This window comes from Macaca nemestrina, chromosome 4, assembly GCF_043159975.1.
Source record: "Macaca nemestrina isolate mMacNem1 chromosome 4, mMacNem.hap1, whole genome shotgun sequence".
NCBI classification, from domain to species: Eukaryota; Metazoa; Chordata; class Mammalia; order Primates; family Cercopithecidae; genus Macaca; species Macaca nemestrina.
In genome coordinates, this window is record NC_092128.1 from 414,931 (window position 1) to 439,420 (window position 24,490).

The 24,490-nt window shown below is 46.6% G+C and overlaps 1 protein-coding gene across 10 annotated transcripts in view; it reads right to left on the reverse strand.

Annotated features, from left to right (window-relative positions):
- Nucleotides 1–24,490, reverse strand: part of DYNC2I1 (dynein 2 intermediate chain 1) — a 110,464-nt gene that overhangs the window by 6,109 nt on the left and 79,865 nt on the right. For 7 of the 10 annotated variants that reach the window (XM_011729943.3, XM_011729940.2, XM_011729938.2 and 4 more), the window contains 4 exons: nucleotides 22,259–22,358; nucleotides 21,938–22,069; nucleotides 9,276–9,499; nucleotides 4,983–5,592 (listed from right to left, as the gene is read on the reverse strand). In XM_011729943.3, coding sequence (XP_011728245.2) covers nucleotides 5,394–5,592; nucleotides 9,276–9,499; nucleotides 21,938–22,069; nucleotides 22,259–22,358 — 655 coding nt within the window. In that variant the 3' untranslated portion in view covers nucleotides 4,983–5,393. Of the gene's footprint in view, nucleotides 1–4,098; nucleotides 4,728–4,982; nucleotides 5,593–9,275; nucleotides 9,500–18,054; nucleotides 21,219–21,937; nucleotides 22,070–22,258; nucleotides 22,359–24,490 lie in introns of those variants that run through there. The other 3 variants (XM_011729939.3, XM_024790703.2, XM_071094163.1) reach the window with 3 other exon arrangements.

The following is a 24,490-nucleotide window of genomic DNA, read 5'->3' on the forward strand; positions in this document are numbered from 1 at the left end:
AAGACACAGATATGACTCAGATGTTGGAACTATTTGGCAGGGGATTTTAAATAACTATGACTGACACATTAAAGGCTGTGATGGAAAACATGGACAACATGCAAGATCAGATGGGCTGGGCCGGGTGCAGTAGCTCATGACTGGAATCATATACAGCCGGGCATGGTGCTCACACCTGGAATCCTATAGAGGCTGGGCGCAGTGCTCACACCTGGAATCACAGAGAGGCCGGGCATGGTGGCTCACACCTGGAATCATATAGCGGCTGGGCCAGGTGCAGTGTATCACACCTGGAATCAGAGAGAGGCGGGCACAGTGGCTCATACCTGGAATCCCAGCACTTTGGGAGGCCAAGGTGGGCAGATGACTTGAGGTCAGGAGTTCAAGAACCAGCCTGGCCAACATGGCAAAACCCTATCTCCATTAAAAATACAAAAATCAGCCGAGTGTGGTGGTGCACGTCTGTCATCCCAGCTACTTGGGAGGCTGGAGCACCAGAATCACTTGAACCCAGGAGGCAGAGGCTGCAGTGAGCCAAGATCACACCAGAGTGAGACTCTGTCTCAAAAATAAATAAATTTTTAAAAACGCTCAACTTACGCAAAAGGCAAAAAAAAAAAAAAAAAAGGAAAAATGAAAGGCATTTCCTTGGTTCTTAAGCGTCCTTGTCTTGCTTTGCCCCGTTCTCCCGGCCTTTGATGCTGCTCCCGTGCCCTCCTCTAGCTTTCCGCTCCCTTCCCAGAAGCCGCGCCGCCTGCGCCGCCGAACCGCGCCGCCTGCGCCGCCGAACCGCGCCGCCTGCGCCGCCGAACCGCGCCGCCTGCGCCGCCGAACCGCGCCGCCTGCGCCGCCGAACCGCGCCGCCTGCGCCGCCGAACCGCGCCGCCTGCGCCGCCGAACCGCGCCGCCTGCGCCGCCGAACCGCGCCGCCTGCGCCGCCGAACCGCGCCGCCTGCGCCGCCGAACCGCGCCGCCTGCGCCGCCGAACCGCGCCGCCTGCGCCGCCGAACCGCGCCGCCTGCGCCGCCGAACTGCCGTCTGTGCGGCTCTGGCCACGCCCCTCCTGCCTTTGCTTACTAGGCGCCGATTCGATTCGTTCTGCGGCACCGACTCTGCTGTCATGAGGTCATCTCCAGACTGGTTGCCAACAAGCAGGGCCGGGTGGACCCTCACTCTCGTCTACACACTGGAGTGGGGACAGGGCCGGGTGCACCCTTCCTCTCGTCTACACCCTGGAGCGAGTGGAGACTGTCCACAGTCCTGCACAGGCAGATGCTTTTCCAGGACAGATCAGCTCAGCTAAAACAGCCTCTTCTCTCCCGGGCTTCACTCTCTCTCAGATATTCTAAATAAACTATTTTAAAAAGGCTACTTCCCCAGTCAGCACTGTGTGTGACTATGCTAATCTCTGTATCTTCAGAGATTATTTCTGGCGAAGTTACATTTTAGCATTTCACCTCCTGCGTGGTGTTCCTGGTGTTGGGTCGCCAAGAGGATGGGAGGATGGATGGGGGTGCTGTCGCCCAAGGCAGCACCCACTGCCTGGAGGAGCTGCTCTCTCGGGGGCAGACGTGGGCCTCAGGGCGCAGAGGCTGCCCGGTTCTGTGCCTTGTTCTCTGGTCCAGGACCAGCCATCTGTTCATTCGGAGTCACTCCGAGATGAGCGGAACCACCTTTAGTAGGAGGCCGTGTCTCCTCTTTGCGTCTTCCTGAGCGTTTTAGTGAGATTTGGAAGAGCTGGTGCTGTTAACCATCTGCCATTTTATTGTGAGGCCCCAAAACTTAAATTTCCTAGTTGGGCTTTTACCATACCTGGGAATGGGAATATCACTGGGTAAGCTGCGACTAGACCCCCTCTTGACTCCAGTTTACATCAAATGGAATTTTGCAAATAATTGTGGAGGGCATGGGGTCATTGAGGGACCAGACTATAGCTTCCAGGAATAAAAGTCTGCATATCCAGTCATGCTTGTACATTCCGATAGGACTCTGCCCCGCAGACACAACTGCCACTCAGCCATCCCCCACGCCACCGTTCACTGACCACCTTCTGTGTCCGAGGCCCCCAGGGGCGACGACCGTGAGAAAACAGAAGTGCCTCCGTCCTCGAGAGCTCAGTCGAGCGCAGCAAGCAGGGCGTCATCATTACACAAATACCACACATGAGAAAAGGAACGTTTTATTTTACTTCTACTGATGTGGCAAATGTTGAAAGAAAAATGTTTTCTAAATAACAAAAACATGACTGAAAAAGAGAAAATTACTGCTGTCTGCCTTGGAAGAAAGCGCTAAGCCTACGTGCAGTCAGGCACCAGGGTGGGCTTGGAGACCCACGTGCACAAGCGGCCTTGCTGTAAAGTCAGGCGGGAAGCACACAGTGGGAAGGAATCGCCTCCTGCACTGTTGACCCTCCTCCTGCCACATGTTTTCCTAATCTGCTGTGAAACGTGTTTTTTAGAGGCTGCGATTACTCTATCCTGTTGCCTGTCTCACCTTCCTCTGGAAGATCCCGGAGGCATCACCAGCGCCAGGGCAGGCTGCACCCGGGAGGGGTACAAACACGGGGCCAGCTCCTCCTTGGAGATGAGGCTGAGGGGCAGATCACTGGCCTTTTTGGATTTTTCTTTCTTCATGAACTTCACATTTCTATATGGCTAAAAAAACACCCAATGGTTAGGAGCCTGGGAAGGACTCATTCAAGGACATTGTGGAGCGGAAGTTGCACAGGTCAACCAGCCACAGGGCAGAAGCCGCCCAGTGGCCACAGGTGCTTCCGAGGCAGTGCGTCAGACATGGGCAGCCGGGGAGAGCTGGGCCTCCTCTCGCCCCTGGCCTCCGTGAAGCTGCACCTCTTGGGCCCTGGCAGAGGACGAACAAGGGCTGTAGCGGAGGGAGTGAGCCCCCAGCCAGGGAGGGGGCTCACGTCAGGAGGGTGTAACTGAGCCGCAGACGGTCCTCTTAGGAGCTCCTCCTAAAGCCGCAGCACTGTGACTGGGCACATAACTCAGGAACCGAACAGAGCTCCCTGGATTCCGTTGAGCTGATTTACTGAGCAGCTTCAGAGATGTGGGCCCAAGCAGACTGCCTCCCAGGTTACAAAGCAGTCAGGACAGAGTATGAACTGTGAACTACAGATGATATCCGAGAATTCGCGGACGCCAAAACCCAGAAGAGGCCCAAAGAAAAGGCGGGACAAATATTCATTCTAACTTTAAATAAGATAGAATCTGAGGCTAAGAACTTACCTCAATCTCAAAACTTCTAGACCATTTATCAAGCGGATTGCAAAACAGCAGCAAGGATGGTGAATGGGTGTGGACTCGAGAGGCCATGTGCCCACCCCACTTCCTTCCCCATGCAACTGTGACCCTGAGTTCCACGAAGGTGCAGAGAGAGGCCGCGTGCCTGTGCACTTCCTTCCCCAGGTGACTGTGACCCTGAGTTCCATGATATGCAGACGAAAGATGAACAAATTCCAGCCATTTGTTTAACAAGGATTGGCTAAGCCTCTACTGACACAGCGGGCGCTGTAGCAGGCACCTGGGACTCAGCGGCCAACGAGACAAAGTCCTTGTGCCCATGGGACAGAGAGGGGGTATGTGTGGGCCAGCGGGGACGGCAGACCAACCCTGGCAGCGTCTCACTGCCATCCATCCACAGGGACCCTAGGATCCGGGTGTGCTTACATGTGAGCATTCCAGCACACAACGGAGCCTTCCTGGGATGGGACTGGACGGGAAGGGATGGTCACTGTCTATGTTACTTTGTCTCAGCTGTCTTCTTAACAAGCATGTAGGGTTCTGACGGATTTTTGTTTTGTTTTGTTTTGTTTTGTTTTGCTTTTGCGATGGAGTCTCGTTCTGTTGCCCAGGCTGGAGTGCAGGGCCACGAGCTCGGCTCACAGCAACCTCCACCTTCCAGATTCAAGCAATTCTCTTGCCTCAGCCTCCTGAGTAGCTGGGATTACAGGTACCCACCACCTCGCCCAGCTCATTTTTGTATTTTTAGTAGAGAAGGGATTTCACCATGTTGGCCAGGCTGGTTTCAAACTCTTGAGCTTGTGATCCACCTGCCTAGGCCTCCCAAAGTGCTGGGATTACAGGTGTGAGCCACCACGCCCGGTCAACAATTCAAAATCAACAATGAAAAAGCAAAGAAAGGCTGGCGGTTGCTTGCTTGGGTGGCTGGAGAGAGGCCCACGTGAGACGTGCAGCCCTGCTGCTGGGGAGGGGGGGCTGTGTCTGTGGTGCCACAGCCGGCCTGGTGGGTCCCTCCCAGACACCTTCCAGGTCTAAGACGCTCCAGTTCTGGCCAGGTGAAGACCTAACTGTGCCCATCCGTTCGCCTCACAGACCCATTGACGGCCAACGGTGCTGGGAACATTTTAGGAGGGTGATGGGGCAAAGGGACGGGTGTTTGCGACACATTCTGGGATTTTTCTGTCCTCACACCAGAACTCTCCTGTCTTTGTGCTATGGTTTGGATGTGTGTGTCCCTCCAACATTCAAAGCCTGGAACTTAAGCACAAGGGTGATCATGTTAAGGGGTGGGGCCCTTTGAGAGGCAGAGCCCTGGTGAATGGACCGGTGCTGTCACCAGAGAGGCTGAAGGCCCCGGAGCCTTTCTGCCCTCCGCTGCCATGCGAGGGCACAGCCATGAGGTGCTGTGGGAAGGCGAGGGCAGCTGACCAGACACGAAACCCGGGACGCCGTGATGCTGTATTCCACCTGCAGGAAACAGGAGGTGCAGATTTCCGTTGCTGATAAATGACCCAGCCTACGGCATTTTGTTACAGCAGCATGATTCCTGGTCTACCTGAGCTACAAAATTCAAGGGAGTTCATTTACTTGTATGATTTCCACACAAGGACAACTTTTAGTACTAATGGAAAACGTGTCTGACTTGCTCTGCAAATATGGCATTCCAATAATCCCAAAAGAAGGTGCTCAAGAATTTTAAGAAAACACTGTTGGCAGAGGTCATTTCAGTGGAGTAATTCCTTTTAATTTAGACGTGTGTGCATATATTTTATGCATAAGAAAATAGTTCATTAAGATACATTTTCATGGTAGACTCTTTAAAATCTAGTAGTAATGTAACAATATTTTAAACTGTTCTAAAAATAGCTCTAAATACTCTCGGAATAGAGGACCCTGGATGTGGCTCTACGCTCCCCTGGAAGTTTCGTAAATGCTAGAATTTTCTTTGTTTCCATTCAAAAGTAGTCATTTATTTACTTGGAATATCAAAGGAATATTCTTGTAAAATAAATTATATACACAATATACATAGTCTATATACATAAATATACTTGCACAGAAATGTAAAATTATCCATCTTATGTCTTTTAAATTTGGGTCATTACCGAAACGCCGTCCTCTCAGCAACACCCGCTACTTGTGTGGTTTTCCCTCTTGCCACAGGGCTTCCTGCAAAAGCAGACGCAGCCTGTTGCGCTCATCCCCCTCCGGGGCCGCCCACTGCCTCTTCAGGTGCTGGATGTCGATGGAGCCGGAGGCCCTGGCCAGCACCAGGGCCAGGAAGCTGCCACCAGCCTTCTCGGGCTCACCCACCGCAGCCATGGCCACCAGCCTACAGGGAGGGGCACAGAAGCAGAGGGTCAGTGCATACAAAGGGACATTCGGTTATGTCTGAGTCTTCAAAATATCTATCTTCCATGGGAAGAGTGAAACGGATAAGAAATTCTAAAAATACCAATAGCCAAAACGAAAGCTAGACCAGAAATAAATGTGTGAAAACGCATTTCTGCATGTCAGAGGCCTGCCGGATGGACCTTCGCAGAGCTAAGTGATGAGGACGTGCTGCGCTCTCTCAGGGTGCCTGCTCTCTCCTCAGGCCAGGAGTCAGTAGCCCCCAGGCAGGTCCCTGGAGAAGGTGGGGGCATCAGCAGCCCAGGCAGGCCCACCCATCAGAGCCTCATCCTCGGTCTCTGGCCTCCCCGGATCTCACCCACAGCTGAGTGTCAGGGCTCACAAGTCTGCGTCTCCAGCCCAGACTCACCCAGGAGCCCTGGACCCTCCACTCCTGGCCTCCACAGGACCAGCACCTCCATCGTCCACCCAGTGCCTGAGCATGAGACCTGGGGCCACCCTGCCTCCCCAGTCTCACTCCCAGGGGCCCCTTCCCCACAGTGAGGCCGTCCTCATCTCACTCTGATGACCACAAGCTCCCTGACCGGGACCCAGCTCTAAGCCCCTCCCGAGGCTGACAGAGACTCAAAGACACACCTGCGCTGTCCACCTGGCCCCACTCAAACCCCCTCCTGTGGCTGGTAGCACGCCCAGTCTCTCCTCGTGGCCCTGTGGCTGGTGGGAACACGCCCAGTCTCTCCTCGTGGCCCTGTGGCTGGTGGGAACACGCCCCAGTCTCTCCTCGTGGCCCTGTGGCTGGTGGGAACACGCCCAGTCTCTCCTCGTGGCCCTGTGGCTGGTGGGAGCACACCCAGTCTCACCTCGTGGCCCTGTGGCTGGTGGGAGCACGCCCAGTCTCTCCTCGTGGCCCTGTGGCTGGTGGGAACACGCCCAGTCTCTCGTGGCCCTGAGCCTCCGGCTCATGCTCCCGGCACCTGCAGCTCCAGGCCTCGCTGGGGAAACCCATCTCCCCATGCCTCTGGCAGACTCCCTGCCTATCTTTGCTTCACTCCCACTTGTCCTTTGAGATCCCGCTTGATGCCATCGCCCAGGGACCTGCCAGGATCCCGGCTGTGCCTGATGATGATGGGGGTGGGGTCCCTGCCCTTGTCACTACAGGGGTGAAAACCACATCCAATCTGACAGCTACCTGAGTGCACCCCCTCCCTGCTCACTCCCCAGGACGTGGGGCAGCAGAGTGTGGGAATGAAGCCTCGTGACCCCAAAAGGGGCAGACCATGAGGAACTACAAGCCACTCAGATTTTCACCAGCGGATACCTGAATACTGCTGTTCAATTGCGTGTGTAAAGCAGGGGTGATGTTTAGCTGCAAACTTGAAAACATCAGTAATGGACGGTGGACACCAAAGGCTTCCCTGACATTGGGCAAATAAAACACAGTCCCTTGGTAAACTATGTCTAGATGCTTTAAAACCACAGCTATGACAGATGTATAAACACAGTACTAGCACCCGTCAGTTCTTTTAAACGTCCTTCAGATTTGTTAAGGCAGACAGAATCCAAGCAAAGAGGACAGAGGACAAAAGCGAAAGTTGGGCCCAACGCTGAACCATCATGAGGCTCCTGCCACCTCCTGTGCTGGCCCCGAAGGCCCCTGCCTGTTCCCCACGGCCAACCTGCTTCTTAACCACACGCAACAGCGAGTCCTTGTCAGAGACTGTAACGTCACTCTAAAAGTGTTAAATCATTGCTTGTATCGAAACTCCTTCCTTTCAAACTATCCATTTCTTCTTGTTCTGTTTCTCTGTCTAACCAGAGAAAAGTAACTGGATACTTTCTGTGTCAAGTACCTCTGGCTGCCCAACAGGAGGAGAGAACGCCACCTCCTTCCAGAGCCTTTTCCTGTGTGGGAAGTAGAGGGACGTGGGCCCGGCTGCCACCTCCTTCCTGACAGATGGACAGGGTTGACCCAGGCATCCAGCACCGCTGAGGGGTTAGGGGAGCTCCCCAGGGCAGCCAGTCACTGGGGTCTCAGCTGGAGACTGAAGCCAGGGTCCCTAGCACGTTCTCCTTCATGGAAAGCCGTGATGCCCTTACGATGAGGCTCCAGAACGGAGGGGTCCCTAACCTGCCAATGACAACAAACATGCTCTCAACTGGGAGCCAGGCTTGGAGCCCGTCACACACAGAGCTGGGGCTCCTGCGCTCGGACCCTCCAGTCCCCTGCCACAGCAGCACGGCCCACCTTGGGGTGTGTCACCTGCCCCTGCCCAGGCCCTGCTGCCCACCCCCAGATCCCATCTCCTAAGTCTCTACCTAAGCCCCCTCAGCCCTGACCCTCGCTCGTGACCTCTTCCTCATCATCTGCCTCCACAGCACATTCCCCAGCACATTTCGGGAGCCCCTCGTTAACTCTGCTCGTCGTCTGCCTCCACCAGGGAGTGAGAGACCTCAGGGTGCGGAGCCCCAGGCACCAGGCACAGTCGGTGCCGGGTAAACGTGTTTATCCTGTAATGCAGGCACGAACACACTTCTGGAATAATCAACTGCAGGTGTGTTGTGTGGTTATCTGCAAGTTACAGTCTGGATTTTCGTGTAATTTTTTAATAATCAGAATAATGTAAGTAAACCCAGGAATCAAACTAAATAAATGCAATTCTTAATTTCATTCAGATCTCACTGGGATACCCCCAACATTCTATTAAACTCTTATCTTTCCTTTACAAAAGGGCTGTGGGATTTCTCTCCCCAGGTCAACATGAACCCTCACAGTAGGAGGATTTATTAAAAAGAAATGTAAAATCTCAAGAAAAAAAACACAGGTGAGCAGACAAGCAGGGCCCAGGGAGAGAGCCTCATGATGAAAGTTTTCGTGAACACTTCTGCTGTGAAACGAACAAAGCAACAAAGAACCACCTAACAGTGGTGTCGACGGGAGCGCGTCTGTCTTAATTCCATCAGTGACATCACGTGAACTGATGTGCATGCCCCGGCTGCGCTGGTCTGGCTGTGAGCTGGGAGCCCCTTGAGGGGCCTGGGCCGGAATGGCTTTAGTGTGGAGTCACGTGGATCATTAATTCCACGCGCTATCCCCTTTTCCCCCTTTAGACACTAGGGGAACACCTAGTACCTCGTTCAGACATTACAAACTTACAGTCCATAAGACTGGCAAAGGAACATAACTAAGAAGCTCTCACAAACTATCATTTCTTACTCACAGAATACTAATGATGGGGAAATACTGCACAATTAATCTATTAATCCAATAGACTACCTTGCGCTAAATATAAAATAATCACACTTTAAAGTGGTTTTAAAAATATTATTTAAATGCACAATCCAAGAGTGAACCCTCAGGTAAACTGTGGACTCAGTGGTGGTGGTGTGGAGGCAGGTCTGTGGTTCCACCTCACGTACCTCCGGCCAGGATGTGGGATAGGGGCTAGAAATCTCTGCCTTCCACTCAACTTTCTGTGAACCCAACACCGCTCTCAAAAACAGTATTTTTAAATTTTTAACTAAACATATTATTTAAATTTACATATGGCCACATCTTAAAATGTAGCAGCCTCATGCAAAAATCAAAGAAGAAAGACCACAAGTGGCACCTGTGGCCAAAGCACCCCCTGCAACCAACAGCTGGTCCAGAACTTCCCCACTTGCCTGTTGGGGGAGAGATGCTGTTTGGCAACAGGACCCAGATCGCTCTGGAGGAGGTCCCAGATGTAGATGTTGGATGTGTCATCCTGCACCAGGAACACGGCAGGCCTGGTCGGGGACCACTGCAGGCCGGTGACTGCATGGCTGTCCGTGCTGCTGTCCCACTGCAGGAGCGGAAACGCGGAGCTCAGCTGGTGCAGCCTGATGCTTCCGTCTGAACAGCCAGCCTGTGACCAGGAAGGATGAACACTGCTGAGCATGGTCTTTTCCTTTCTTTTTTTGAGACAGGTCTCGCTCTGTCACCCAGCCTGAAGTGCAGTGGCACAATCATAGCTCACGGCAGCCTCGACCTCCTGGGCTCAATCAATCCTCCTGCCTCGGCCTCCTGAGTAGCTGAGACTACATGCATGCAGCACTACACCTGGCTTCTATATCGTTCGTAGAGACGAGGTTTCACTATGTTGCCCAAGTTGGTCTCGAACTCCTGGCCTCAAGTGATCCTCCTACGTTGGCCTCCCAAAGTGCTGGGAGTACAGGTGTGAGCCATCATGCCAAGCCTCTTTTTTGCTTTTTTCTTAACTTGATCTCAGCAGCCAGAGAAATTTTTCAGAGGATTGGTTTTCTTTAGTTTGTACTGCAAAAACATTAATTTGTTGTTTTCCAAACATAAAATTATTATATTGAATCTCTCCTCAAAAATTACAAAGGTGAGCACTAACCTGACTCTGACACGCTTTGTTTCTCTTCCAAAATGGCCAATAATCAGCAGACTCAGTGAATATATAAACACGTATTTATTTTTAACAAAGTTGAGTATCAGTGATTCAAGCATGGGCCATTAACATTAGCTCCATGAAAATACGGCACCTTTTACAAAACTACATATATTTGTGTCAATAATATGGTTATATACTTCCCTTGGATTGAAGTTTTCATAAAATTAAACAACTGGTTTAATAAAAGACCAAATTTTTGGCTTTTAAAGAAAAGATTAATTTCTTTTTACTAAATATATTTTATCTTTCCCATTTTCAAAAAAAAAAAAGAAAAAATCAAGAATGGGAGTAAAATTCTAAAATGAAATATAAACAAATTTAAAAACCTACATTCCAAATGAATAACATAACCACACAGAAAGGAGGGGCAGGAACCAGGCCACACAATTTCTGAACACCCCAGGAAATGGCGCGCTTTATACCCGAAGCCCAAGCAGAGCCCGGAACACGGGCTGCTCAGTGGCCTTCATCTCCCCAGGCACGAAGAGCTCTGTGTATTCCGAGAGTGAGCATGTGAACGGATAAAGTGCAGGAAGCATCCACCAGATCAATCGTCCTAATAACACACTGTCTGAGAGTCAGGCACCGCCGTGGAGGAGGGAGGCTGGGGGGACCGTTTGTTAGCCTGGAGTTGGAGACGAGGGTGCAAACTCACAGGGTGTGATGCCTGTCTATGTGGTTTACAGATAAAAGCAGGTATTCCGTGTGCTGTGTCTCTGAGCAGGCCCACAAGTATGTCAAACACTTCTTACTGCCCGGATCTTGGCTTCTAGATATTTCCACCACTCATAAGAGCCAGAACTCTGAGGAGAAGTGGCTGGTTCAGGGCTCACAGGATGACATCAAAAGGATAAAGAGGCAGCTCGAAGGACAGCCACTGACCTAACCCAGAAAATTTGAGCAGCAAAATAAATACTGCTAGTAAATGATTATGACCTACTGAATAAAGTAAAAAGCAACGTGTCCACAACATGTAATAAATAGACACATACATCCATATACAGAGAAAGGAAAAGTCTTCCCCAACAGTAGAAAGCCAACTGGTACATGTAAAATTAACGGTGGGCTGGAAAATCACTACTTGCCAATCATCCTAATAATCAACTCAGGCGAGATTCATCCGTGGATGCCGGAACTGGTGGTGAAAATCTGAGGAGTTTTGAGACGTTTACAAAGTGTCAGGGTATCTCCCCGTGAGACACTTCATCAGTGGGACCACGGTAGTTCCACGCGGTCAGAATTAGTGTTATGTGGGATGGTACAAACTGACGTCATGGGTCTCCCAAGGACACACATCACCCTGAGCTCCTCCAGCCAAGCACGAAAAAGCTGCGTCTGTGACGGACCGAAACCTCAGACAAGCTCAGGCTCAAGAACATTCTACAAAGTAACTGGCCTGTGCCCTTCAAAAATGTCAAGGTCATGAAAGACGGAGGAATTCAGTCTTTGACATCCAGATCAAGGGAGTTTAAAGAGACAAACCACTGAATGAGACACATGAACTGGGACATGGTTTTTCTTACAAAGGACATTATCAGACAATCCATGCCATCTCCCTCCCTCTACAGATTCGATAGCAGCTTTGTACCAGTGTGAACTCCCTGGTGACCGTGACTACAACAGCTATGTGGGGATGTTCTTGCTTTTAGGAAACGCACGCTGAACTGTTTAGGGATGGAGTATCATGTCTGCAACTTCCCCTCAGACAGTGAAAATACGCGAACACCCAGAGAGAAGGAAGCCCACGTGGTACTGCAGAGGGTGCACAGGAAGCGCAGGAAGCCTTCTCTGTAAGCCTGAAATTGTGTCAGAATGAAAGCTTTTTTAAAAAAGTCCATTCAGGCTGGGTGCAGTGGCTTACGCCTGTAATTCCAGCACTTTGGGAGGCCGAGGGGGGTGGACCACAATGTCAGGAGTTCAAGATCAGCCTGACCAAAGTGGTGAAACCCCGTCTCTACTGAAAATACAAAAACTAGCTGGGCATAATGGCTCACACCTGTAATCCCAGCTACTTGGGAGGCTGAAGCAGGAGAATCGCTTGAACCAGGGAGTCGGAGGTTGCGGTGAGCCGAGATCGCACCACTGCACTCCAGCCTGGGCAACAGAGCAAGACTCCATCTCAAAAAAAAAAAAAAAAATTCTATCCAATAACCACATGAAATGATTTGTTCCACATGGGCAGATAAGACTTTCAGAAAGCAGAGGTTCTATTTTTTTCAGAAAGCTGAGATGCATGCAGGCGACCCAGTGCCTCCGGTGTGTGGGTGGAGGTCCTCTTGGGAGGGTAGAAACAGGCCAAGGCAGAACCTTCCAGGGGCCGGCCCAGACACCTCTGGAGGCTCCTACGCCTCTGGACTCAGGAACACCAGGATACACGAGTCCTTTGGAAACATCTTTCTTTCATGCATCTTCACAAAACATAAGATTTACTGATAATGTGTACGCTTTAGTCACAGAGGCAGGGTCTGGACCACATAGATTACTATCCAATAGAAATATAATGGGAACCACAAATAGGAACCACATATGTAATTTAAAATTCTCATTAGCCAGGTATGGTGGGGTACACCTGTAATCCCAGCTACTCAGGAGGCTAAGGCAGGAGAATGACTTGAACCCGGGAGGCGGAGGTTGTAGTGAGCTGAGATCGTGCCACTGCTTGGGTGACAGAGGAAGACCCTGTCTCAAAAGTAAAAAAAAAAAAAAAAAAGAAAGAAAGAAAGAAAAATCCAGCAGCCACATTAAAAAGTAAAAAACAAACAAACAAACAAAAAACAAAAAAAAATGCTGGGCATGGTGGCATGCACTTGTAGTCCCAGCTACTCAGAAGGCTAAGGTGGGAGTGTGGGAGGACTGCTTAAGCCTGGGAGATTGAGGCTGTAGTGAGCTATGATCATGTCACTGCACTTCCAACCTGGGCAACAGAGCAAGACCCTGTCTCTAAAAATTTAAAAAACAAAAAAGGTAAAATGTTACTTCAAAATGCAATCAACAACAAAATTATTGTTTTTTATTGAGATAAAAATATACATCAGTAATTTACCATCTTTATAATTTTAAGTGCACAGTTCTGGGGTAATAAATACATTTATATACTTAGTTTTCTTTTCATTCACACTAGCTCCCCGCTTTCCTGACTTCTGGTAGCCACCATGCCACACTCTGTCTTCATGAGATTCACTGTTTCGGCTGCTATATATGAGTGAGAACATGTGGTATTTGTCTTTTTGTGCCTTACTTAATTTCACATAATGGCTTCTAGCTCCATCCGCACTGCTGCAAATGACAGGGCTTCATTCTTTTTTACACCTGAGTAATATTCCATTGTGTATATACCACGTTTTCCTTATCCATTCATCCACTGATGGGCACTTAGGTTGACACCATATCTTGGCTATTGTGAATAGTGCCACACTAAATGTAAGAGTGCAGATATCTCTTTGATGCATTTATTTTCATTCTTGTGGATATACCCAGTAGTGGAATTCCCGGATAATACGGTGGTTCTATTTTTAGTTTTTTGAGGAACCTCCATACTGTTTTCGTAATGGCTGTACTAATTTACATTCCCAGCAGCAGTGTATGAGGGCTCCCTGTCTTTTTGATATGAGCCAGTTTAACTGCAGTGAGGTGATGTCATGTTGTGGTTTTGACTTGCACTCCTGTGATTAGTGATGTGGAGCATTTATTCATATTTCTGTTGACCATGTGTATGTCTTCTTTTGAGAAATGTCTGTTCAGATCCTTTGCTCATTTTAAAATCGGATTATTTATTTTTTGCTATTGAGTTATTTGAGCTTCTTATATATTCTGGTTATGAATCCCATGTCAGATAAATAATTTGCAAATATTTTTGTTTCCTTTGCTCTTCAGAAGCCTTTTAGCAAGATGTAATCTCGACTGTCTACTTTTGCCTCCAGCTTTGTTCTTTTTGCTGAGGATTGCTTTGGCTATTCAGGATCTTTATTGATTCCATATACATATTAGAGCTTTTTTTTTCTATTTTTGTGAAGAATTTCATTGGTATTTTGATAAGGATTGCATTGACTCTGTAAATTGCTTTGGGCAGCACTGTCACTTTAATAATATGAATTCTGCCAATCCATGAGCATGCAATGTCTTCCCATTTTTTGTGTCCTCTTCTATTTCTTTCATCAGAGTTCCAGTTTTCCTTGTATAGATCTTTCACATCTTTGGTTAAATTGATTCCTAGGTATTTTACAGTTTTGTTGCTACTGTAAAGGAGACTGCTTTCTTGATTTCTTTTTCAGATTGTTTGCTGTTGGCATATATACATGCTACTTATCTTTGTATATTGATTTTGTATCCTGCAACTTTACTGAATTTATGTATCAGTTCTAACAGTTTTTTTTGTTTGTTTGTTTTGGTGGAGTGTAGGTTTTTCTAGGAAAAGGTCATGCTGTCTGCAAACAAGGCTAATACGACTTCTTCCAGTCTGGATGCTTTTTATTTCCTTCTCTCGCCTAACTGCTCTGGCCAGGACTTCCAGTACTTAATTGAATGAGTGGTAAAAGTGGGCACCGTTGTCTTGTTCCAGCCTTTAGAGGAAAGGCTTACAATTCTTTTCCATTCAGTAAGATGCTAGCCATAGGTTTGTCTTAAACAGCCTTTATTATTAATATTTTGTGGTATGTTCCTTCTATGTCTATTTTGATGAGGGCTTTTATCATAAAGGGATGCTGACTGTTATCAAATGCTTTTTCAGCATCTACTGAAATGATGATATCCTTTTTGGTTTTGATTTTGTTAATGTGATGTCTCATATTTATTCATTTGCATATCTGGAACCATCCTTGCATCCCTGGGATGAATCCCATTTGATCATGGTGAATGGATCTTTTTAACGTCTTGTGGCATTTGGTTTGCTAGTATTTTGTTGAGGATTTTTGCATCTATGCTCATCAGGGATATTGGCCTGTAGTTTTCATTTTCTGTTGTGTCCTTGTCTGGTTTTGGCATCAGGGTAATGCTGGCCTTGTAGAACGTTTCCAATTTTTTTTGATAGTTTGAGAAGTATTGGTATTAGTTCTTTAATTGTTTGGTAGGATTCAGCAATGAGGCCATCAGGTCCTGGGCTTTTCTTGATGGAAGACTTTTTATTACAGCTTCAATCTAATTAATCAGTATTGATTTACTGAAGTTTTCTATTTCTTCATGGTTCAATGTTGGTAGGTTGCATGTGTCCAAGAATTTATCCATTTCTTCTAGGTTTTCGAATTTGTTGGCTTACAGATGTTCATAATAGTCTCTAATGATTATTTGTATTTCTGAGGGTTCAGTTGTTGTATCTCCTTTTCGGTTTCTGATTTTATTTGGGTTTTCCCTCTTTTTTCTTAGTTATTCTAGCTAAAATGTGTTGATTTTGCTTATCTTTCAAAACCCAACTTTTCACTTCATTGATTTTCTGTAATTTCTTTGTCTCAATTTATTTCTGCTCTGAACTTTACTATTTCTTTCCTTCCACTAATTTTGAGTTTGGTTTGTTCTTGCTTTTCTCCTTCCTTGAGATGCATTGTTACATTGTATATTTGAAGTGTTTCTACTTTTTTGGATGTAGGCATTTATTACTATAAACTTCTCTCTTAGTACTGCTTCTGCCATATCCCATAGATTTTGATATGTTGCATTCCCATTTTCATTTGTTTCAATAAATTTTTAAATTTCCATCTTAATTTCTTAATTGACCCACTGGACATTCAGGAAGATGTTTAATTTCCATATGTTTGTGTATTTTCCAAGGTTCCTCCTGTTATTGATCTCTAGTTTTATTCCATGGTAATCATAAAAGATACTCAATATGATTTCTATTCTTCTGAATTTGTATGGACTTGTTTGGGGCCTAAGATATGGGGTATTCTGGATGATGTCTCATGTGCTAGTGTAAACAATGCGTATTCTGCAGCAGTTCAGAGGAATATTCTGTAAATGTTAGGCCTATTTGGTCTAGTGCAGGGGTCCCCAACCTCCGGGCCATGGACCAGTACCAGACCACGGCCTGTTACGAACCAAGTCGCACAGGAAGAGGTGAGGAGCAGGCGAGTGAGCATTACCACCTGAGCTCCACCTGCTGTCAGATCAGTGGCAGCACTAGATTCTCACAGGAGCATGAATCCTATTGTGAACTGTGTATGTTAGGGATCTAGGCTGCAGTCTCCTTATGAGAATCTAATGCCTGATGATCTGAGGTGGAATAGTTTCATCCTGAAACCGTCCCCCAAACCCCTGGTTCGGGGAAAAATTGTCTTCCACAAAAACCAGTCCCTGGTGCCAAAAAGGTTGGGGACCACTGTTCTAGTGTGTAGTTTAACTCTGATGTTTCTTTGTTGATTTTCTGTCTGGGTAATCTGTCCATTACTGAGAGTGGGGTGCTGAAGTACCCTACTATTGTTGCATTACAGTCTATTTCTGTTTTAGATCTATTAAACTTTGCTTTCTATATTTGGGAGCTCTGGTGTTGGGTACATAGATACTTGTAACTGTTATATCCTCTTGCTGAATTGACCCCTGTATCATTATATAGTAAATTGACCCATTATCATTATATATAGACCCCTCTTTATCATTTTTTACAGTCTTTGATTTGTAGTCTAATTTATTTGATATGAGTACAGCCACTCTTGCTCTTCTTTGGTTTCTAGTTGTATGGAATACCTTTTTCCACCCTTTCACTTTTAGTATGAGTGTGTCTTTATAGGTGAAGTGAGTTTCTTGAAGGCAGCATATAGTTGGGTCTTGTTTCTTTATCCATTCAGCCATTCTATGCCTTTTAATTGGAGAATTGAGACCATTTACATTCAGTGATATCATGGCTAAGTGAGAACATTCTACTGCCATTTTGTTGCTTGATTTCTGCTTAAGACTCCTCTCTTCCTCTGCTCCTTTCTGCCTGTCTTCCTTCTTTCTAGTATGTTCTAATTTGTTGCTTTTTGTTTTGAATGAAGCTATTACAGGTTTTTGTATTGTGCTTATTTACTTAATTATTGAGACGGGATCTCATTCTGTGACCTAGACTGAAGTGCAGTGGCAAGATCACAGCTCACTGCAGCTTTGACCTCCCAGGCTCAATCAACCTTCCCTCGTCGGCCTCCCAAGGAGCTAGCTGGGACTACAGGTGGGCATGGGCACCATTATACCCAGCTGATTGTTTTTTGTGTGTGTTTGTTTGGGTTTTTTTGCAGAGATGAGGTCTCATTATGTTGCCCAAGCTGGTCTCGAACTCCCAGACTCAAGCAATCTTCCCACCTCAGTCTCCCAAAGTGCTGGGATTATAGGCATAAGCCCACGCACCCAGCCCTAAAACAAGTTATTTTAAAGAGAGAACAACTTATCTTAGAATACAAATAAAGAAATAAAAACAAAGGAAACACCAAGCAAAAAATTCTACACTTTAACCCTCTCACATTTTGACTTTCAGTTGTCTCGATTTATATATTTTTAAATTATTTATATCTTAAGAAGTTGCTATAGCTATTATTGTTTTTAATAGGTCTTTTGGGCTTCATACTAGAGCTATGAGCATATTGTACAAATACAGTATTACACTATTCTGGGTTTGTCCATGTATTTGATTATATGAATGGGTTTTATACCTTGATAAGTTTTTTGTTTTTTTGCATGTTAGTATTTTTTTTTTTTCTTTCAGGTTGAAAAACTCCCTTTAGCATTTTTTTTTTTTTTTTTTTTTTTTTTTTTTTTTGAGACGGAGTCTCGCTCTGTCGCCCAGGCTGGAGTGCAGTGGCCGGGTCTCAGCTCACTGCAAGCTCCGCCTCCCGGGTTCACGCCATTCTCCTGCCTCAGCCTCCGGAGTAGCTGGGACTACAGGCGCCCGCCACCTCGCCCGGCTAGTTTTTTGTATTTTTAGTAGAGACGGGGTTTCACCATGTTAGCCAGGATGGTCTCGATCTCCTGACCTCGTGATCCGCCCGTCTCGGCCTCCCAAAGTGCTGGGATTACAGGCGTGAGCCACCGCGCCCGGCTTTTTTTTTTTTTTTTGAGACGGAGTTTCACTTTATCGCCCAGACTGGAGTGCAGTGGCACAATCTCAGCTCACTGCAACCTCTGCCTCCCATGTTCAAACAATTCTCCTGCCTTAGCTTCCTGAGTAGCTGGGATTACAGGAGCCTGCCATCACATCTGGCTAATTTTTGTATTTTTAATAGAGACATATTTCATCAAGTTGGCCAGGCTGGTCTCAAACTCCTGACCTCAAGTGATCCACCCACTTTGACCTTCAAAGTGCTGTGATTACAGGCATGAGCCACCATGCCCAGCCTCCCTTTAGCATTTCTTGCAATATGGGTCTGAGGATTGTGAATTCTCTCAGCTTTTGTGTATCTGGGAAAGACTTTAACCCTCCCTCATATTTGAATGACAGTTTTGCTGGATACAGTATTCTTGGATAGCAGTGTTTTTCATTTAGCACTTTGAAAATGTCACTCTCCTCCCTCCTGGCCTGTATGGTTTCCACTGAGATGTCTGTTGCCAGATGAACCGGAACTCCTTTATATGTTATTTGCTTCTTATCTCTCACTGCTTTTAGGATCTTCTCTTTCTCCTTGACTTTTGTTTGATTATTAAATACCTTGTGGTAATCTTATTTGGGTTGAATCTGTTTGATGTTCGCTGACCTTCCTATACCTAGATATTGACCTCCCGATGAAGTTTTGGAAAGTTTTTTGTTATCATTTCTTGGAATACATTTTCTAACCCTTGTTAGCTCCCTATTGAATACCAATAATTCTTAGATTTGGTCTTTTGTGGTTATTTTCTCTGTCTTGTAGGTAGTCTTCATTCCTTTTTGTTCTTTTTTTCTCCTCTGACTGTGTATTTCCTTTCTTTTTTCCTTTTAGAAACAGCATTCGCTCTGTCACCCAGGCTGGAGGGCAATGGCACAAAGAGGGCTCACTGCAGCCTTGGCCTTCCAGGCTCAAGTGATCCTACTGCCTCAACCTCCATTTGCCTCCACATGCCACCATTCTTGGCAAATTTTTAAATTTTCTTATAGAGATAGGGTCTCCCTATGTTGCTCAGGCTGGCTCAAGAGATCCTCCTTCCTTGGCCTCCCAAATGCTGGGATTACAGGCATGGGTCACTGCACCCAGCTTGATTGTGTATTCTCAAATAGCCTGTTTTGAGCTCAACAATTCATTCCTCTACTTAATCTACTCTGCTGCTGAGAGCCTATAATGAATTTCTTCAGTTCAGCAAATATGTTTCTCAGTTCCAAGATTTGTTTGATTTTTAAATTATTTCAATCTCTTTGTTAAATTTCTCTGATAAATTTCTGATTTGCTTTTCTGTGTTGTCTTGGAGATCACAGAGTTTCCTTAAAATTGCTCTTCTGAATTCTTAGCTCACAAATCACTGCCTCATTAGGTCAGTCACTGGATTTTTGCTTTGTCCTTTTGGGGAGGTCATGGTCCCCTGTTTGCTGCTGTTTCTTGTGGGTGTATGTCTGTGTCTTTGCACTGCAGGATTAGTAATTTATTCCAGTTTTCTCTGTCCAGCTTGTTTTGGTTTTTATTGAATATATTTACTTAGCAAATCTTCACTGCTAGGTTGCTGCCTCCTTTTCAGCTATAGGTGTCACCTTAAGATGAGGTTCACCTTAGCTGTATTTAGTGATTGAGGAGGCCTGTCCCAAATGAGGGAAGCCTCAAATGGTCTGTCCTGACAGTGTCAGGGTTCGTGTTCAGAAGGCCTGTGGAACAAACCTTCTGGAGCATGGTATTGTGAGTGGCCAGTCTGATTGAGTGCCTCCTTTGGCTGAGGTGCAGAGTTTCCTGGGCTGGGGACAGTAGTCCCGCCTCCCAGCTTTGTTTCTGGGTGGCCTCAGGGGTATTTCTCCCTTCGGGCACTCGGGATGCTCTCCATGGGCCAAGGCAGGGACAGGGCACCCAAGAAAGTAGAGAAACTGGTTGTCCACCTCACTTTTACTTTCTCCAGATAGAAACCATGAGTTAAGGGGAGATTTTCCATGCACTTGGTGCCAGGCCAAATAAGGGGGAAGGGACATTGTGGATATGGAAGCCGAGTTCTCCTCCCATTTGCTTGGAGCTTTTCTACTCTCTGTGGCCCCAGGAACTGTGTTGTCTTCACACTTGAGCTCTAAGTTCTTACTGGTGAAGATCTTGGTGCTATGTATTTGGTTTTAGTTTTTTGTGGGAAGAGAAGTCATAAAAAGCTCAAGAGCTCTACACTGGAAGTCGCCAACAACAAAATTGTTAATGAGACTTTTTTGTTTTTGTTTTTAGATGGAGTTTCGCTTTTGTTGCCCAGGCTGGAGTGCTATGGCACTAGCTCGGCTCACCACAACCTCTGCCTCCTGGGTTAAAGTGATTCTTCTGCCTCAGCCTCCCGAGTAGCTGGGATTACAGGCATGTGCCACCATGCTGGGATAATTTTGTATTTTTAGTAGAGACGGGGTTTTGCCCCTACCTCAGGTGATCCACCTGCCTGGGACGCCCAAAGTGCTGGGATTATAGGCGTGAGCCACCGTGCCCAGATAACTTTGTATTTTTAGTAGAGATGGGGCTTCTCCATGTTGGTCAGGCTGGTCTCGAACTCCCAACCTCAGGTGATCCGCCTGCCTCAGCCTCCCAAAGTGCTGGGATTGCAGGCGTGAGCCACCATGCCTGGCCTAATGAGACATTTTACATTCTTTTATTCACACTAATTCTTCAAAATTTGATGTGTATTTCACACCTCCAGCACATCCCAGCCTTGCCTGGCCACATTCTAGGCTCTCAACAGCCACAGGGGGATGTTACTCAGCAGCTAAATGCTGTCTTTGGAAATACAAAGATACATGAAATACCATCTCCACCCTCAACAACCTTACAGTTTATGTGACTGACATATAAACATAATTTATAATGTTTTAAGTACTATAAGAATAGTGTGAATAAGTAACAATCTTTCCCCTCAATCTCAAGTACAGGGAAATTTGTAAATACTAGTGAGAGAAGGAGATATCTGAGCTATAATTTAATGCCTTGACTATTGTATAACTCTTAACTATCACATTTAATCATGTATAAAGTTGTTTAATATTTTGCCTTCTGTCCTATCTTACCCCAACCAACCCATAAACTGACCTTGGAGTCTACAGGACAATTGTGACTAGGGTGAGCTGGGCAGACACCAGGCCCTGGAAGGAAAGAGAGTGAGCAGCTCGCACCCGCACACACATTTCCTGCAGCATGAGTGCAGCGCGGGGATTGCTGCCCTCCCGATGGCCATCCCTGGACTTTCAGGTTAAAGACTCTGAACAATTTATTTCTATTGTGTTAAACAGTAAAAGAACACAGGCAAAAATTCTCACACTAAGAATTTCTTCACATTTTTGGCTGTAGCATAGGTTTTGGTATTTGATATTCTTCTGTTAAATTCTAACTAACTTGTAATTGAACCAAATATTACTTGAGAGTTTAATTTCTACATAGGTTTTGTTTTTAAACTTTGTTATTAATTTCATGTTTCTCCTTTCTAAACCACTAACACCCCATAAATGATCAATTAGTGGTCTAGTAAATGATCAACTTTTAAAATTTTCCAGTGGATCAACTGCAAGTGTTACGCTGCCCAAATAGGCAGAGTATCATTAAAAAGAATTGGTAAGCCTAGGCAACCCAGGGAGACCTCGTCTCTACAAAAAAATATGTATTTTTTAATCAGCCAGGTGTAGTGGCATGCACCTGTGGTCCCAGCTACTTGGGAGGCTGAGGTGGGAGGGTCACTTGAGCCCAGGAGTTCAAGGCTGCAGTGAGCTACGATCACACCACTGCACTCCAGCATAGATGACAGAGCAAGACCCTGTCTCAAAAAAAGAAAAAAAGAATTGGTGCTTTAAAAAACAAACTTTCTTACCAAAAATATTGGTTCTCCAAATGGTGAAAAATCAATGACATTAACTTTTACTGGCCTTATACCACGTTGCTGAGGTTTGAATAGTTTGGGAGCCACTCTCAAATCTTGTCTTGTGCCATGGCTTATGAGACCCTGTGAAAAAGAAGCCCAAGAGTGACTAAGAAGTGCATTAGATACGAGATTGGATACAGTTACTGTTCCTCAAACAATTTAAACTTTATAAAAGCAAAGAGTAAGTTAATCCTAAATCAAGATATTTATCAGGTAACTCAGGAAAAGAAGGAAAATGAGTAATAGAATTAAATTTAAAATACTACTCACCATGTCTGTGCCAACAATGAAGTGATTAGGGTCTGAAGGCAGAAATTTAACATTCAGTGTTTGTGTAGTCCCCCAAAATTCAATATCTTTATGGGAAAGACTGAAAAAATAAAGTAACAAAGACGAACAGATGGATTATTTTCAAACTTTAAAAATAAGATGGTATCAGCACTCATTTGCACTACAATACATCATTCGATATATAACAGGCCATGTCACATTCCTCTGGTTTAGCCACTCTTTGTTTCCATTTTTTTTCTGCTACTACACTCTTGATAGTTTTTTCAGATTTATCCTTCTGTTCACTAATTCTTTCTTCAGCTATATCTAATCGGCTATGTAACCATTCACTTGGTTGTAAATTTCAGAGATAACAGTTTCATTTCTAGAAATGTCTTTTAGATTGTACAACTGTCTCAAGTTCTTAAGTGTGTGACTCCTACTTTTTGCACCAAGGTACACTGTTTCTTCATGCTTGTAGTTGTGAACTCATCTGCAGCAGACTGCTTCTCATGAGAATCCTGTGAGCCCCCACTTGCAAACTATCTTTACCCACCAGGAGGTTTTGTGTCTACTTTAACTATGAACCCACTGAGGCCACTGGTCTAGAACTGTGATGTTAACATCTCAGCTTGTAGGTTGCCATACATACACTCAGCTTAGGACTTCAAGCTCTTCCAAGCTCCTCTGTCTTCTCTTGGCTGTGGTGAGGCTTTCTGAATTTCCCTATCACTGCAGGAGCAGTGAGTTTGAAAGTCCTGTGCAGGGGTCTCAGTTCTACCTCCTTGCCTCAGGCAAACCCAATGCATCACCTGTTTCTGCATGGGCTCAAGCCCCAGAGACAGCTCAGAAGGTCTGAGATAGCCTGGGCTTCACATCCAGCCTCCAAGCAATCACACAGCAGCTCAAAAGCTTATGACACTAACTTTAAGCTCTCTCCTGTTTATGGCATTTAGAGATTTTCCTTTCCTTTTAAAAACTATACTTAATTTTTTCCTTTATATGGCCTATGTATTTGTAACAAAGAGATGCCCACAATTGCTCCATCTGCCACACCCACATCATCAAAGTCAGCATGTGGCCGTGCTATCAGCCTCCTTTCCAATGTTCTCTTTCTGTCCACATTCAGGACTGCAAATGTCACCTCTTAGTTGATGACTCTCAAATCCTTACCTCCATCTGGGGTTTCTGTTATGGAGGCCCCTTGTTCCTGGGCATCTCCACAGGCACCACAAGCTCAGCCTGTCCTCACTGGACCACACTGGGCTGCTCCCATCCCTCCCCACTCTTATTCTCACCTAGCAAATGGTGCCCAGTCACCAATCAGACATGCTGGTGGAGCCAGAGGCCAATCTAGGCTCCTCCCTCCCACCGCTCCTATAATCGATGAGCTGCTGGGTTTTTAAAGTTCTACCCCTTTAGCCTCTATACCTGTGATGCTGCCTTTGTTCAGATCCTGGTAGTTCACGTCAGTCACTCCAGAAGCCACCTAACGGCTCTCCCTGACTCCAGCCTCCCTTCCTCTGTTCCCAACTTACACCGCTACCACACCGACCCATCTACATCACAGACAAGATGCACTATTCCTCGGCTCAACATCCTGCAATGGCTCGTGACCACCTTTACACTAATGTCCACACCCTTTAGCACAGCAGACAGACTCGTTAGGGCCTGCCTCACCTGTCTCCCTCAACATCAGACCCACTGACAGCTCCAAATGTGCCTCTGGGCACCCCCAGGTGCTGCTCCCTCTGACCATCTAACTCCATCTCAGTCTTTGACTCCTTAAGATGTCCCCATTGCACTCCATCCCCCAAGCTGCCTCCATCCTTTGAGCTCCCACAAGCCCTGTGCACATCCTGACACCACACTTCGTCCTCTGCACGATGACCCTAGTGGATGGGGCCCAGCTGCAGGGGTGGTGCAGGCAGAGCCGCGGGACCTGCTTCCCCGCAGGCAATGACCTCCCGGGCACACTTATGCTCAGTGACTGACAGGATATGGGGTATAAAGTCCCGGCCACATGATTCTGGGAGGCCATTCCAGCTCAGAACTCCCGGGTCCTGGGGAGTCGGCTGTGGGGCCTGCCTCACAGCTCAGCTCCTCCTCTCAGCCCCATTCTGCCTCCTCCCCACCCTTTCCTAGGCAGTGAGCCCAAGGAACTCCCTGAGAAGTATCCTCACTCTGAACTCCACTGCAGAGCCTTCTTCCTGGGAAAGCAGGGAGCCCCCG